Source organism: Sorex fumeus, unplaced genomic scaffold (genome assembly GCF_029834395.1).
Source record: "Sorex fumeus unplaced genomic scaffold, SorFum_2.1 ptg000093l, whole genome shotgun sequence".
NCBI lineage: Eukaryota > Metazoa > Chordata > Mammalia > Eulipotyphla > Soricidae > Sorex > Sorex fumeus.
The window spans coordinates 2,837,489-2,853,831 of record NW_026606150.1 but is presented as its reverse complement, the minus strand read 5'-3'; the positions used below and the strand labels follow the sequence as shown (position 1 = coordinate 2,853,831).

At 53.0% G+C, this 16,343-nt stretch overlaps 1 protein-coding gene across 2 annotated transcripts; it reads right to left on the bottom strand.

The window, feature by feature from the left end:
• Nucleotides 1-191: 191 nt before the first annotated feature.
• Nucleotides 192-10,026, bottom strand: LGALS12 (galectin 12). 2 transcript variants are annotated; one of them, XM_056132002.1, is made up of 9 exons: nucleotides 9,958-10,026; nucleotides 8,265-8,416; nucleotides 7,943-8,156; nucleotides 7,000-7,119; nucleotides 6,511-6,549; nucleotides 5,128-5,154; nucleotides 4,500-4,588; nucleotides 1,284-1,434; nucleotides 192-338 (listed from the first exon to the last, which is right to left on the bottom strand). In XM_056132002.1, exons 1-9 carry the CDS (start codon nucleotides 10,024-10,026, stop codon nucleotides 192-194), a joined length of 1,008 nt encoding a protein of 335 aa, XP_055987977.1. The 2 variants fall into 2 exon arrangements, with proteins under 2 accessions (XP_055987977.1, XP_055987978.1); XM_056132003.1 differs by having other exon boundaries at nucleotides 8,265-8,353.
• Between the last annotated feature and the right edge of the window lie 6,317 nt (nucleotides 10,027-16,343).

Below are 16,343 nucleotides of genomic sequence, written 5' to 3'. Positions count from 1 at the left end.
CAGGCTTGTGGAGGAGAAGGGGACCAGAGTGTGAGAAACCTTCTTTCTGGTCCTTCCTCTGCTGGGGTCCCAACGCCCCTACAGACACAGGCTCCTGGCCCCAGAGTGAGGTCAACCTGCCAGCACAGGGACGAGGACACAGTCTGATGACGAGAGGACAGCAGCCAACACCTAGGGACCTGGATGGCTCCTCAGCAGTGGACACAGTAGAGGTGGACGCTGCCAGTGACACGGAACACCCGGAGTCCCTCCAGGGTCTTCTGGCCCAGGCTAGTGGCGCTCAGGCCCTGCCCGTTGAGAGCCAGCTTCAGACTGCCATCCTGGCACTGGAGCAGCACCTGGGAAATGTCAGGGCCATGAGGGTGTGCGGCGGCTTCCCGAGCTGCCCCAGCTGCCCAAGGGGCTCACACCTCCCACCCCCCAGGACCCCCAGGTCCCTGCAAAAGAACACCACCAGGGCCCAGGATATCACCAGCTCATCACGATCCGTGCAGGGGATCTCCCCAGCCCAGTTCCACCCTCTGTAATAGGAGGTTCCTTCACCGGAAGGAAGAAGGGGCAGGTCTCAGGCCTGGCTGTACCTGGGAGTTGGGGCCCGAACTATAGTACAGTGGGCAGGGTGTTTGCCTTATGCTTGGCTGACCCAGGTTCGATCCCTGAGCACTGCCAGAAGTTAACCCTTGAGCATCGCTGGCCCGAAAGCCATACTTTCCCCAAAAACAGTAATAAAATAAAATAATAACATGGAGTAGAATTTCTGGTACTAATCTCTGCCATTCTTGGGTGTTAGTCTCCTATTTTGTTACTTTATGTTCCCCAGATGAATGCAATCTTTCTATGTCTATCCCTTTCTTTCTGAGTCATTTCACTTAACATGATACTTTCCATGTAGTACCACTTGTATGTAAATTTCATGACTTTGTCTTTTCTAACAGCTACATAGTACTCCATTGTGTAAATGTACCAAAGTTTCTTTAACCAGTCATCTGTTCTCGGGCACTCAGGTCATGATGTCTCACTATTAAAAATTTTTTAATTAAAAAAAACTTTATAAAAAATAATAATAATAACATGGGTGTCAGGGCTTGCTCTGATGAGTTGAGTCTGGCTTCTGGGTGCAGAACTCCTGGCAGCAGCCTGCTGGGGCAGGGGCGTTGGGGGCTGAGGCACCCTAGTGGGCTCTAGCTTCTCACCCACCCCCCAAAATGTGTATCCACCCCCAGGGGAACTCTGTGCGTCACTGTGCGTCACCTGCGGGAATTGCCCACTTGGCTCCAACCCACCTCAAAGAAGCGCTGTGGGTAGAAGAGGAAGGGGGCCGAGATGAGTGTCTTGCGTCCCCAGGGTGAGATCCAGGCCAGGGTCCTGTCTACAAAGGACGCCCTGAGCGTCACAGGCACGCGGGCAGCTTCATCCAGCAGACTCAGCGTCACGCTGCAGGATGGGGACCAGCGGGGCTCAAAGGTGGTGCTCCCCACCCCAGACCCCTCTGAGCCAGGGCTGCTGGCCCCTGAGCTGTGGGAGGTGGGAATGTGGCTGGGAAGGAAGCTCCAGAGACAAGCCTTCCAGATGGATGACAAACTCAGGGTTAAGTGCTCAGGAAACACCGAGAGTTTGCGGCATGTGGGAACACAGGACAGAGTCCCTGGCACAGTGAGCTGGTGCCCCCAAATCTCCCTCCCCTCCCCCCCGCAGGATGGAGGACCACGGAGGGCTGAGCACCGGGCGTCACCCAGGTCTCAGTTTCGCCTCCTCAGAAATGGGGATGATTGGGGCTGGAGTTATAGTACAGCGGATAGGGCATTTGCCTTGCATGCAGCCGACCTGGGTTTGAATTCCAGCATCCCATATGGTCCCCCTGAGCACCGCAGGAGTAATTCCTGAGTGCAGAGCTAGGAGTAATCCCTGTGCATGGCCAGGTATGACGAAAGAAAGAAAGAAAGAAAGAAAGAAAGAAAGAAAGAAAGAAAGAAAGAAAGAAAGGAGAATGACTAAGGTACTAGGTGGGCTGGACACGTAATGAGATTTCAAGACCACCACTGGACGAGTTGTTACCGACTGGATTCCATGGGATGCCAAAAGACCACGTGGCCACCCACCTATGAGATGGTCAGACTTCTTTATCAAGACCCTGAACGATTGGTTTGAGGCTCCTTGTGTTCCTAGAACGAGCAGATGCCATTGGGCTACATTAACACACGACAGGGACGAATGGAGACATTACTGGCAAATTGATGAGTAACAGGATGTCAAGTGATCAAGTGATCAAGGTACTAGGAGGAGGAGCAGCAGGCATTGGCGGGGTGCTGACCGTGTGTCATGAGAGTTCTGAGAACCGAGCAGGAGTTAAAAAGAGGTGGTCCAGGATCCGCGCTGCTCTGTGACTTTTTAATCCTGAACCTTAGGCAAGTCTACGTGGTGGAGAAAAACAGTACTGTATAGACCTAGAGAATTGAGTTTACTTTGGTAGGATTCTTAGAATAAAGAAGCAGGTACAAACATTGCTTAAAAGGCAGTGCTCCCAGTAGAAGTGACATCTGCACCTGTACATTCATTGTAGCACTGTTCACAATAGCCAGAATCTGGAAACAACCCCAGTGCTCAAGAACAGATGACTGGTTAAAGAAACTTTGGTACATCTACACAGTGCAATGCTATGCAGCTGTTAGGAGAGATGAAGTCATGAAATTTGCTTATGAGTAGATGAACATGGAGAGTATCACGCTAAGTGAAATGAGTCAGAAAGAGAGGGACAGATATAGAAGGACTGCACTCCTTTGTGGAATATAAAATAACATAATATGAGACGGACACCTAAGGATAGTAGACACAAGGGCCAGGAATACTGCCCCATCGTTGGAAGCCTGTCTCATGAGCTGGGGGAGAAGGCCGCTGGAATAGAGAAGGGATCACTAAGACAATGATGGTTGGAGGAATCGTTTGGGGTGGGAGACGTGTACTGAAAGATAAAGGACCAAATGTGATAACCTCTCAGTATATGTATTGCAAATCATAATGCCCAAAAGTAGAGAGAATGGGGGAAATTGTCTACCATGGAGGCAGGGGAGGGTTGGAAAGGGGACGGTATACTCAGGATATTGGTGGTGGAGAGTGTGCACTGGTGGAGGGATGAGTATTTGATCATTGTATGATTGAAACTCAAACATGAAAGCTTTGTAACTGTATCTCATGGTGATTCAATAAAAAACAAACAAACAAACAAAAATCAGTGCTCTAGGTCACCAAACCTACTTCCTAGGGTGCAGAGTAAGATCAAAGGATACCAGACACGAAATCTCGCAATTTCCTAGCGTGAAGTCAGTGTTTTATGGACACCAGGGTTTGCCTCCTGGTCATTCTCACAGGATTCCTACGTGTTTCTCTGCCCAACTAAGGAACGCACAGAGGTGGAAAGGAAGGACACACCAGCTCTGGAGCCTTGGGCTGGCAATGAGTCAGAAGCCGACGTCCGGGTCTGGGGTGTACTTGCTACGTGGCACCTGTCTCATTATGGGCAGATTCTCTTTTCTGTCTTGGGAACACTCCAAGTCAGTCACCTTTGAAACCGCACCCCTGAGCTGAGCACAACCACGTTTGGTGATGGAAGTTGCAGGGGGGTGTGGGGGAGGGGTGCTCTTGCTTCGTGCCTGGCTCAATCTCAGTGTTTTACACCACCTCTGCAGCTGCACGACTGTTACCTCTCTCACAGACAAGGAAATGGAGGCACAGAAAGGACGAACAACTGCCTTCAAGTTTGCACAGACCCCAAGTGCCCTCAGCAGAAGACAGACCCAGGTACCTGGGCCCAGAGAAGTTAGGCCGTGCAGTGCCTTTCTAGAATGAAGGAAAGGATGGAGGGAGGTCTAGGAAGAATTGGAAAAGGAAATTGAGGAAAATGAAACGGAAAAAATCCTGTTTGTGGGGTTCTGAGGGGAAGGGGTGCAGGAGCGCCCCCTGTGGGAGGCGTGGGGCAGCAGCACTCAGCATCAAGAGGCTCCTGGAGCTTCAGGCACCTGCTTCCCCTGGGGTAGGCCCCCGGCCACCTGGGAGAACGCCCCCTCCTCTGGGTGTCAGCCTGCACCCTCCCTGAAGGGTCTGATGGGAGTCTGGTAGAAAAAATGCTTCCAGGATTGCAGCCTGAACCCTGGTCCCAACCTGATCCCTCTTTTCCCAGCCTCCGCTCACTGCTCCTGTGCAAGGTAGGCTTCAGGCTGGAAGTTTCTGTTTATTGTTTTGTTTTTGGCTCTTTGAGTCACACCCGGCGATGCACAGGGGTTACTCCTGGTTCTGCACTCAGGAATTACTCCTGGCAGTGCTCAGGGTACCCTATGGAATGTCAGGGATCGAACCCTGGTCTGCTGCATGCAAGGCTAATGCCCTCCCCGCTGGGCTATCGCTTTGGTCCCAAGACCGGAAGTTTCTGGAGCTGGTGGCTGGTCCATGGATGCCTCCCCTCCCTGCCTCGCTCCCCACCCCTTCCCAGGAAGCTCCATACTCACTCCTTGGGCTCTTTCAGGACCAGGCCCCGAACTACGATGACCTGCCCGGGCATGAGACCCCGGGGAAGGGCACGGGTGCAGGGAACTTCCTGAGAGAAGAGGAGATGACTGAGAAGACCCCCCACAGAAGGCTCTGGGGAGCCACTACCCCATCGCATCCCCCCAGAGCCAGCTTTCCCGGTTCCCTATGTGTTCTGGAGCCCCGGAGCAGACCAAGTTCCATGGCCAGCCTGCAGGCAGGAGGGACTCGCTCTGTCTCCCGGGAGGCCCTGCCCTGATCTACTCCTGATTCCATACCCCCTGGTAAGGCTGGGCTGCTCAGTGATCCCCCCAGTGAACTCCTCATGTGTCCCCCTTTTCTGTCCCCTCATATGGAAGTGGCTAGTTGATTTGTGTCCCAGTGTGTGGAGACAGGGGATAGCTTGTCCACTCTTCACTATTGGACACCCAGACCATAGACAGGCTGTGTCCCCTCCGGAGACAGTGTTAGTGAAACCGGAGCCTCCGTCCAAAGGGTTGCTGGCCCCCCACCACTTGGGCAGTTTTCTCTGGAGAGAGAGGGTGCTTGATGCTGAGTGACCACAATCCCACCCCAAGAGAGGTCTGGGACCTGTTGAGGGCCACTCACCAGTCGGGGGCTCTCCAGCAGGAAAGGCTGTCGGGGAGAGACAGAGGAACAGGGAGGTCTTGTGGAGTTCATGTCATGAAAGGGGACCCCCTGACTGGATTAAATATTTGGGAGACTGGGGGCTTGGTCTCTCTCTTAGAGATAAGGCAGGAGGCTTTCCTGAGTCTGCTGGGCAGAGAGGAGGGGACAGAGGGTCAGTTATGGTGCTCTGTGAGGTGAGGAGCCAGATCCTTTTGTTCCACAGGCCACCTCAGAGGGGGTGTCCCAGGGAACCGAAACTCCAATGGAGAGGGATTGTGTGACTGGAACCTTGGGTCAATTTGAGCTGTCCAGGGACTGAAGTGAGTAGCCTGGTGGTGAGGTTATACCCCAGGGGAGGAAACAGAGGCTCTGAGGCTGTCTGAGGGAAGGCTTAGGGAAGGCTAAGGGAAGAGGTGAGGGAAGGCTGAGGGGAGGCTGAGGGAAGGCTGAGGCTCAGGAGGCTGAAGGAAATCTGAGGGAAGATTGAGGGAAGACTGAGGGAAGATTAAGGGGAGAGGAGTCTGATGGAAGGCTAAGGGAAGACTGAGGGAAGGCTGAGGGGAGGCTGAGGGAAAACTAAGGGAAGGCTGAGGGAAGACTGAAGGAAGGCTGAGGGAAGGCTGAGGGAAGGCTGAGGGAAGAGGCAAGGAAAGGCTGAGGAATGACTGAGGGAAGAGATGAGGGAAGGCTAAGGGGAGGCTGAGGAATGACTGAGGGAAGAGATGAGGGAAGGCTAAGGGGAGGCTGAGGGAAGGCTGTGGGCAGGCTGTGGGCAGGCTGAGGGGAGGCTGAGGGAAAGCTGAGGGAAGGTTGAGGGGAGGCTGAGGAAAGGCTGAGGGAAAGTTGAGGGAAGGCTGAGGGATGGCTGAGGGAAGGCTGAGGGAAGGCTGAGGAAAGTTTGAGGGGAGGCTGAGAAAAGGCTGAGGGAAGGTTGAGGGGAGGCTGAGGGGAGGCTGAGGGAAGGCTGAGGAAAGACTGAGGGAAGGGGTGAGGGAAGGCTGAAGGGAGGCTGAGGGGAGTCTGAGGGAAGGCTGAGGGAAGGCTGAGGGAAGTTTGAGGGGAGGCTGAGGGATGGCTGAGGGAAGGCTGAAGGGAGGCTGAGGGGAGGCTGAGGGAAGACAGAGGAGAGGCTGAGGAAAGGCTGAGGGAAGGCTGAGGAAAAGCTGAGGGAAGGCTGAGGAGAGGCTGAGGGAAGGCTGAGGAAAGGCTGAGGGAAGACTGAGAAAAGGGGTGAGGGAAGACTGAGGGAAGGCTGAGGAAAGGGGCAGCCGGGAGGGAGTCAGTTCATGGTGACAGAGGGGAACAGAGGTTCAGTTAGTGGCTGAGGACTTCGAGGGCCAATCTGGTCCCGCTGAGACTCACGTGTCCAACTGGGTACTCGCTGCCACCCTCCACAAATGGCTGTGGGGAAAGAGAAACCACATGCAGGCCTCAGGCCTCCGCCGGCAGAGGGATTCCTGAACCTGGCCGTCTCGGGGGGGACTGTGGGACACCTGGTTCCTGCGCCCTCTCCAGGCCCACTGCACTTGAACCTCTTGCTCCAGAAGTCTGGGTTTCCAATAAGCTCTCACATGCGTTGATAAAGGCAGCTGTTAGTTCAGGTCACTCTCCGCCTGCCCACGGCTCCTCAGCATTTGCCAGGCCCCACCCACACCCACTGTGGATTCCCCCCCCGGCTCCTGGTCCCCTTTTTGTGTCCCTCCTCTTCCCTCCCCCACAGATGCAACACTAGGGGACCCTCTAGGGTTGCTCTAACTGGTCAGTGTGGGTGGGATGGGCTCCCGGGACTGTCCAGGTATCAGGGGTGGCAGGGCCCGCAGGTGCCTAGGCCTAGGCTCCAAAGGGACTGACGTTGATGTTCAGGAATCCGACGGCCTTCACCAGGATGTCCCCGAAGATGCCCAGGGTGTCTACCCGCGACAGTGGGAGCCGGTAGCTGTAGTGAAGGAAGTGGTGGCCGTTCACGCTCACCTGTGTGTGGTGGGGGAAAACACCGGCTGGGTCATCGGCAACCTCGAGGATACCTTCCCCCAAGGAGTTCATGATGGCTCTAGGAAAGGTGCAGAACTAGGCCTCCTCAGGACCTCCCCTAGACCTCCCGATGCACACAACCCCCTTCAGCTTCCTTCAAGCACTTCCTGTCGCCACCCCCTATACACGTACACACCCCAAGGGAGGAAACAGAGACTCTGAGGCTGTCTGAACTCCAGTTTCGGCTTCCTGGAGCTCCCCCCCCCAGTCTCTCAATTCTGGAGAAGGAAGAAGACCCCGACATCTTTTTGGTCAGTTTACATCAGGGGCCCAGTTCCCTCTCCCTGTGCCCTGCACCTCGGTGGTCAGGTGGTGACCAGGCAGTGCCCACCCCAAGGTGGCAGTGAGAATTCACAATCATGGGTAGCACACAGATGGGAACCTGGGAACTTTCTTGGGCCATATATGCGCAGCCATCTGGACCTAGGGCAGCTTGGAACCCAGCTTGGCAGCTTTTTGGTTCTTGGGATGACTGGTTCTTCTCCAGAGAATCCCGATTAGGGCTGGAGCAATAGCACAGAAGGAAGGGTATTTGCCTTGCATGCAGCTGACCCAGGTTGGGTTCCCGGCATCCCATAGGGCTCCCCTGAGCATCGCCAGAAAATCCCCACTGAGCACTTCTGGATGTTACCCAAGAAGCCAAAACCAAACAAAGTAATAGAAAAATCTCGATTAGCTTTGTGACTCAGAGAGTTTTGAGGGGAAAAAAAAATAGAAGGATCCAAGTTCTAGACTCTGGATGAGCACCCCCGTCTTTCCTCACCTTTACACCCTCATTTCCAAAGAGGAAGAGGAGGAGGAAGCTGTCTCCCCTCTGCATGGCCAGATGTGGCCAGCGGGCCTCCCTCTGCCAGCGGCCACCCTGCAGCGAGTTGCAGATGACGTGGGGCCGGGTGGTGTGGAAGCGCGGGTTAAAGTGGATGGCGATGTCGGGGCGTGGGTCGAGGCTGCAGCCGCACTGGAAGTCCACCTGGAACCTGGTGGGATAGTTGCTCCTCGAGACACTCCCCCCAGCCCCAGGACCCCTCAGCAGTGGGGCGCCCCCAGCTCAGTGCCTCCAACAGCCCCACGGAGACCCCACATACCTGCGGGCACGACGGGGGACCACACCCTGCAGCATGACCATCTTGCCGGCACGCAGGCCACCGAAAATGGTGGTGACATACGGAACCACCTGGACCAGGCGAATGTGGGCAGAGAGGGTTGGGGAGGGTCGGGGGAGGGAAGGAGGAGGCCCCTCCAGGGTGAATGGCCTCAGGTGGCCAAATGACTGAAAGTTCTCCTCCCTTGCCCTGTCCCCTCTTTGATGTCCCTGGCCCCAGCTGCATTGTCCCAAGAGCCCTGTCCAGTCCCCTCTGACCGCTGGACACTAGCCCAGACTTTGTCCCCAGCTCCTGGTACCTGACCCCCAAGTTGCAGAAGGCGTTTTGTGGGACTGTTTGCAGGAGGCCGAGGGAGGGACAAGCTGGGACAGGAGAAGGGTCGCTGATGTGGACCGGACAGCGTCGGGGGTGGCCTGGCTTCCCAGAGGTTCACCTTCTCCAAGGAGCTGCCTGACACCCCAAACTCAATGGGTGATGACAGGTCCACTTCCCCTTCCCCAGAGCACTGCTCCCCCTTCCCCAGAGCACTGTTTCACTTTCCCTGGAGCATTGTTCCCCCTCTCCTGGAGCACTGTTCCCCCTTCCCTGGAGAACTGCCTCCCCTTCCCTGGAGCACTGTTCCCCCCTCCCCTGGAGCACTGTTCCTGCTGCATTTTTGTCACCCTGGGACCAGCTTGACACTCAGGCCTCCTCACATCTGGGGCCCTTCCCAGCACTCCGGAACTCGGTGCCTGGCTGCTGCCCGCGCTCCCCTGGCTCCAGGGTGCTCTTAGGCTGGATGGGCAACCTGGTGGGTGCGCTGGGAAGGCTGAAACCTGCCTCCTCTCTGGCCTCGGAGCGTGGAGTCTGCCTCGGTTCAGGCAGAATAAACAGATCCTGGGACAGGCCTTCATGGGCCTTCACCTTCTGAAAGCTATCTGGCAGGTAGGAGATGACAACCCCGGAAGCCAGGAGTGACGTGGAATGCTGCTTTGCCCTCACAGGCTGTGGGGGAGGCGCAGAGACAGGAGAGAGGGTTCCTCTGCCCTCACTCAGCTAGTCCCCCTGCTAGGTTTCAGGGTCCTCCCCTGCCACGCTCCAGGCCTCCCCAAGCAAACACAACTATACTCTTTTGGGGGGAACTTTCTTGGGGGTGGGGTCACACCTGGCTAATGCTCAGGGGTTACCTGGCTCTGCATTCAGGAATCGCTCCTGACGGTGCTTGGAGGGACCATATGGGATGCTGGGGATTGAACCTGGGTCGGCCGCACGCAAGGAAAGTGCCCTTCCTGCTGTCTTATCGCTCCGTCCCCCAACTCCAGCCTTTTGGAAGGCATTGCCAGTCTCCCAAAAACCGGGGGACAGGGGGAGGGGTGGGCATTGAGCAAGAGCAGAAAGAGAGTGACCAATCCCACTTCCCCATCACCCTGGCACTTAGAGGTTCCTGTCCCAGTCTCCCCCCAGGTTGGAGGTGAAACAGCTGGTCCTGGTACGGTGCCCTGGAGGGTCCTGGCTGCACCCCAGATCCTCACAGCTGCCCGCCTGCAGGCCGGCAGGAAGTTGGGTCCTGTTGCTTCATACATGCAGCGCCCCTCTGCCATCTGAACCCCGGAGGTGGCTGCCACCCCGCTGAACTCAGAGCCCTGGGGGAAGTTCCGGACAGGGTACTGGCGGATCTGTCTGGGGTGCGACTCACCGGATGGAAGGCAGGCGGCTGTAGGATGAAGGTGTCGGGCAGGGGGTCCAGTATTTCCCCAGGTGACATGGAGGGTGGGACACTTTCTTCCAGCAGGGTTGCAGATCCGCTGCCAGCTACCCCCCCCTCCCCCCTGCGCAGGACTCCAGATGCCACTGGCTCTGCTCCTGGCCTCCTGCTGTACAGCTCTGGTCCTAAGTGCCTGGGGCAGCTGTCCCAGCTGTTATGCCACCTGTGCCCTGCAGAGTCCTAATGACGCTTGGAAAAGCTGGGGCCAGGGCAGGGGCTGGGGCACCTCTGCCGCGGTGCCACTCCTCCGTGCCCCCTCGCTGACTGCAGTGGGTGTGACAGACAGCTGGCACACGCAGGCACCACTGACCCTGGGAGGGAAGTTGGGGCGGCGGGGCGGGGCGGGGGCGGGGCCGGACCCTTGGGGCCACCGAGGGTTTGTGTTTTCAGAGCTGGGACCTGAGCCTACAGCAGGTGGTCGCTGCAGTCCCAGGAGGAACCTCACCTTCAGTCTCCTGAACTCCCTGGAGAGCACCCCTCACTTTCCTGCCTCCCCATCTGAGGGTTCCCCGGGACGTCCTCACTTCTCTGCCCTCCCCCTCTCCCGCTTTTGCAAGTTCAAGAGCTCCCCGGGGGCTGTTCTCAGCACCAAGCTCACTCACTGCTCAGTGAGGGCTCAGCCAGGGTCATTAGAAAGAGGGGATGGGGGAGGGGGGCTGGCAGGGAAGTGAGGAAAGGGCGGGAACCAGAGGGCAGTTTGGTGCCAGGGAGAGAGACGAGGCGGTTCAGTGGGTAGCCTATGCCCCCCAAAGAAGGCCTGGATTCTTGCTCAGCCTCTGCTGCAGCAGTGCTGTGTGTGCTGAGACAAGTCACTTCCCCTTCTTTGGGACTCCTGGCATATTTGCATTTTGGTAGGGGTGATCACAAGCTCCTGTCCCCAAGGCACATTTTTATCAAGCACCTCTTATAAGCTTTGGAGCTAGAGACAGGTTTCTCTTCTGGATTAAATCCCAGCGAGGCCTTCTTTCCCTTTAACGGATCTAGGAGAAGGTTTAACGGGAATCCACGCTGAGTATGCAAGGGAGTCTGATGTCCCAGCTGCAGTTTCTATTGCTCCCCCCTGTGCACAGTGCAAGGTGCGCAGGTGCCTGGGGGTCCTGTACTTGCTGCTTGAGGCCTTGGAGGAGGCTGGGGGGGGGGTGCAGCACGAACCTTCAACTTTATGCTGCCTTGGAAGGTGCCTGACTGACCCCATAGTCAGACTTGGCACGGGGCAGCTCTGGCAGGATGGGGCTGGGCAGAGGCTTAAGTTATGGATGCCGAGGGATGTTCCTCTGCCAGAGGGGAGGGTGAGTGCGTCTTGGGGGGTGTGCATGTAGCATGTGTCAGCCTTCCCCCCCCCCGAGTTGTGAGAAATGTAAATCTTTTTATTTAATTTTTATTAAAAATGAGGTACAGTTGTAGACTTACAAATTTTTGTGCTTGGGTTTCAGTTTTATAATGATCTAGTACACATTTCTCCACCAGTGCCCATTCTCCACCACCAATGATCCCAGTATCCCTCCCACCCCCGCATCCCCCATCCCATCCCGCCTCTGTGGCAGGGCATTCCCTTTTGTTCTCTCTCTCCCTTTGGGTGCTGTGGTTTGCAAAAGAGGCATTGAGTGGCAATCATGTTCGGGCAATCATGTTCGGTCTATAGTCTACTTTCAGCATGCATCTCCCATCCTGGGAGGATCCTCCCAACATCCTTTATTTGGTGCTCCCTTCTCTATCTGAGCTGCCTTTTCCCCTAGCATGTGTGGCTGGCCTCCAAGCCATGGAGTGAACCACCTGGTACTTATCTCGGCTATTCTTGGCTGTTAGTCTCCTATTTTGTTACTTTTTGTTCCCCAGATGAATGCAATCTTTCTATGTCTGTCCCAGAAATGTAAATCTTGGGGCCAGGGGGCAACAGCCTGTGGAAGGGGAAGGAGGCTGGGGGCCTGAAGTGGAGATAGGCCTGAGTTCCTGTCCCTGTGTGTGTCCTCCCTGGGGCGGCTGGTGGCCCTGCCTTGGAGTTCAGATCCTGTAGGTAAGGAGGGGCCTGAGGTGCTCCCCACGTGGAGAAATCCGATCACCACCTTGTGCTCAGGAAGAATGATCTGTGTACACATTAGGGTGCAGAGTGAAGGCGGAGAAACCAGTCAGGCAGGAAGTGGAGCCAAACCAGGGTACTGCCCGGCCTCACTTCCGGCTCCTAACCAAATACCATAGACAAGGCAACTTACCAGGTTTGATCCCTGGCCCCTCAAGAGGGTCTACCATGCCCTGCCAGGAGTGATCCCGGAGCATAGAGCACCACCAGGTGTGGCCCCCAAACCAAATCAAAGTACATCCCCCACAACACACACCCCAAAGAAAAACCAACAGGAAAATGTTCTTCTCACAATTTAGGGGATAAAGCCCAGGATGGAGGTGGTATTGGTTTGATGTCGGTGGCTCATGTGAAGCGGGGAGGAGAAAGAGAGTCACTTTCTCTAAATCTGCCTCTGTCACCCGGGATCCAGGGTTACTGGGTTCTTGTCTCGCCTTGCAGAAAGGAATTTCTTTTTTTCTTTTCTTAAAATTTTTATTAGTGACAAACCAAGAGGCAGTTGTAGACTTACAAATCTTTGTGCTTGGATTTCAATTATACAACAATTAAGTACCCATCCCTCCACCAGTGCCCATTTTCTACCACCACGAATCCCAGTATCCCTCCCATTCCCCATCCCCCCCATCCCACCCTGCCTCTGTGGCAGGGCATTCCCTTTCGTTCTTTCTCTCCTTTTGAGTGTTGTGGTTTGCAAAAGAGGCATTGAGTGGCAATCATGTTCGGTCTATAGTCTACTTTCAGCATGCTTCTCCCATCCTGGGAGGAGCAGAAAGAAATTTCAGGAGTAGACAAGCAGTGAAATTGCAGTTTTTATTTGAAGGTTTTGAATGGGAGAGAAAAAGTGGAGAGTATTGCTCAAGAGAGAACCCAGGCTTCTCCAAGGGCAGAGGGAGCCCCTACACACATCCCAGCATTAGACAGGAAAGCATGAAAGTACACATCTCAAGAGGGGAGATGCGGGCTACACATGTGCTCAGGCACCACAAGTGATCGGTCACATGGGTGCAAGCAGCACATGCACTCCGGCAGCATATGCACGTCCTTCCTTTTTTCAAGGTGGCTTTTATAGAGTATCTTCTTGGGATGTCTTGGTCTGGAATGTTCTTTAGTCTTCTCTGGGCTGAATCACTAAAGTTAATAGGATTAAGGGAGAGGTCCGAGGGTATGTGAGGAATTTCCTTCATGGATAGGTGTACAATCTCCTCAGGGTCTGTTGCTGGCACAAGGTGAGGGTCTTCTCAGGCCTTAGTTTCTGTTTTCTGCAAGGTTGGTTTTCACAACTTCAGAGCTATTACTTTCTAGGAAATTTACTGCCATCGCCTGGGGAGGGGGCCTTACTATCTGCCTGCTTGCCTACATCAAGTTGATGGGTCTGATTTTACCAGGCCTTTCTCTTTGGCTTGCAGGTGGGCACCCTTTGGTCTATGTGCTGGTACCCTAAGTTGCTAGGAGGGTCCCCTGTGGGTGGGAGGAGGATAGCAGAGGGATGGAGAAGGTGCATTTCATTTCTAGTTTCCCCTGAATTTTAATAGAGAAGGGGGGACCTGGCTGGGGACTCTGGTCCCTGGTCACATACTCTTCTCACACAGAATGTGATGGAGCAATTGTACCTCTGCCCATCAGTTACCAATGAGTACCTGGGAAACAGAATCTGCTGTCAGCAGCATCAAGGTGCCACAGGTACCACTGAGCTTGGGGCATGAGGACAGAGTGAGCAGGCCCCTAATAAGCCCTGGGAATTCTTGGATCACAAATCTAGGTCCTAGTGTTAGGGCCTCTTGATACACAGTTCCTATAGAGAGATGGGGTTCAGGCAGAGTGCTTGATGCTTGTGGTCCCAGAAATGTTCACACATCTGCCTTTGTGCTTCCACCTAATAAAGGCATCCATGTCTCTGTCTCCCAATTCATCCTAGCTGCCTGAAGAACTGCATGGTTCTTGTTTCTCCACCTCACCACCATCTGGGGGGGTCACAGAAACCTCTGATGTCCTCCTCTGGGCACCACAAGAGCCACATATTAGTGACCAACCAAGACTTACTAAAAAGACTTCTAAAGGACTTTCTTTCAGGAGCCCCTGACGGTCAAACCTTTGCAAAGCAAAAATAATCATGAGCAAGTGTCTTAACCACTTGAAAGATTTTCTGCTCGGTATGGTCCCACAAATTGGTAGAAAAATCAATATAAACAAACACAACCAACTAAAGATGGAATGTTTGTTAAGCATATACAAATAGCACCTATATCTCAATAAAAATATAATTTCAAAACAGAATAGGCAGAACACTAACTAGAGTGGGGGGAGGAAGCTTTTAAGTGGTTAAGACACAAAAACATTTCAATCTCTTTAGTTATTAATGCAAACAGCTTTATTAAAATATTTCACACCCGTTCTCTAGAAAAAGTTAAGTATGGCAGTAACTACAGTAAGAGTTGGTGGAATGGCCATCCACAGGAGTCCCTGCAAGTTAAGGAGAGCTCCAAGATACGGTTACCTTCTAACTTTGCTTCCATTTTAACCTCTCCCAGGAATGCCGTCTTGTCCAGTTAGTGTGGAGTTTTCTAGTTAGTTCCAGTGATGTCATCCTTCCATTCTCCAGAGGTAGGTGATATGACTTAAGCTTGAAGCAATTCCCTTTTCCTTTCCCTCATTTCTTATTCTTCCACTGGGCACAATTGATCTCAAGTACCTTCCTACTTGCCAGGTGGAATGCCACTGACAAAAAAAATAATTTAATAAAGCCAATTACATGTTTAAGTTGATTTGGTTGAATTTTTGTTCTTTTACAAACATATTACTGGTACTACCAATGGGGAAATTCTCCTAGTGTTCTCCTTAGGGATGAACCATTCACACATTTTCTTAGGTATTAAACCCTCTGGAATCTCTTGCATGCCTACACCAAACCATACCTTGAGGGTTTTTTTTTTTGTTGTTGTTGTTGTTGTTTACTAACTCCTAATCCTAGTAGGAAAAACAAAGGTCAGATGGCTTTATTTTTAAATCAATAAATTACAGCATGTTTACCCAAAAATAATTATATTTCATCAGGGAAAATGAGCTACAGATCTCTATACATGTAGTAAAGGTAAAAGGTAAAGGTAAAGGTAAAGGCCCTCCCGTTGATCATTGATTTGCTCGAGTGGGCCCAGTAACGTCTCCATTGGAGACTTTGTTGTTACTGTGTCTGGCATATAGAATACGTCACGGGGAGCTTGCCAGGCTCTGCTGTGAGGGCGAGATACTCTCGGTAGCTTGCCGGGCTCTCCGAGAGGGGCGGAGGAATCGAACTCGGGTCGGCCATGTTGGCTGCGTGCAAGGCAAACACCCTACCGCTGTGCTATCGCTCCAGCGATACATGTAGTACAGAAACTAAATGAAGAAAAATTGCAGAAATATATTATAGGGTGATTTCATTTGCATGAAACAAGCAAAATTGCAGCCGCGAATCAGGGATTCAAAGAAACAACTTTAAAAAGGCTTAACTAGAAGAAATAGTGTGTTTCATTTTATTTTATTGGTAGTACTCAGGGCTTATTTCTGAGTCCTGAGCTCTGAGCTCAAAGATCTCTCCAGGAATCAAACCACATACAAGGCAAGTGCCAACCCTTGGTACCATCTCTCCAGTCCTAGCATAAATAGTTTTAATGGATGCTGAGGTCGTGTGGTTGGTTGGATAGGAGTTCTAAGGCTTCCTTAACACTTATGGTTCTATGCATTTCTTCAGCATATCCTAGTAGAGAACGACCCGCCCCCACACACTTTGCAATGACTCATCATTACTTTGTCATATTATTGAATGTCAGGGGTCTAGTTTAAGGGTCTCTATGTCTGATTTACGGTTGGGATTGTGGTCATAACTCTCTGGACCCACACACACTATCAGCTTCTCCAAGCTTATATCAAAGCTGCTTTCTTTGGATCCTCTGGACTCTGACCCGGAAATAGCACCCAGGCTGCTAAGCGGAGAACAAGTTAGTGCAGTTTTGTTTCCCTATCAGAAAACAAACACAATAATCTACTTCTATTATTATTATTATATTATTATTATTATTTTTGAACGTATATCAGATTCAGGTGGTAAAATTGTATTTTATATTGCAGGCCACTCTTGCTGACATTTCCTTGTACATTATCAAGAAATTATCTTCCTGGGCAGAACTAGTTATAAGCAGCTCAGGGAGTTGGTACCTAGAGCTGGTTATTTTCCAATGCAAATGTTTGTCTGCTTTGCCTGTGT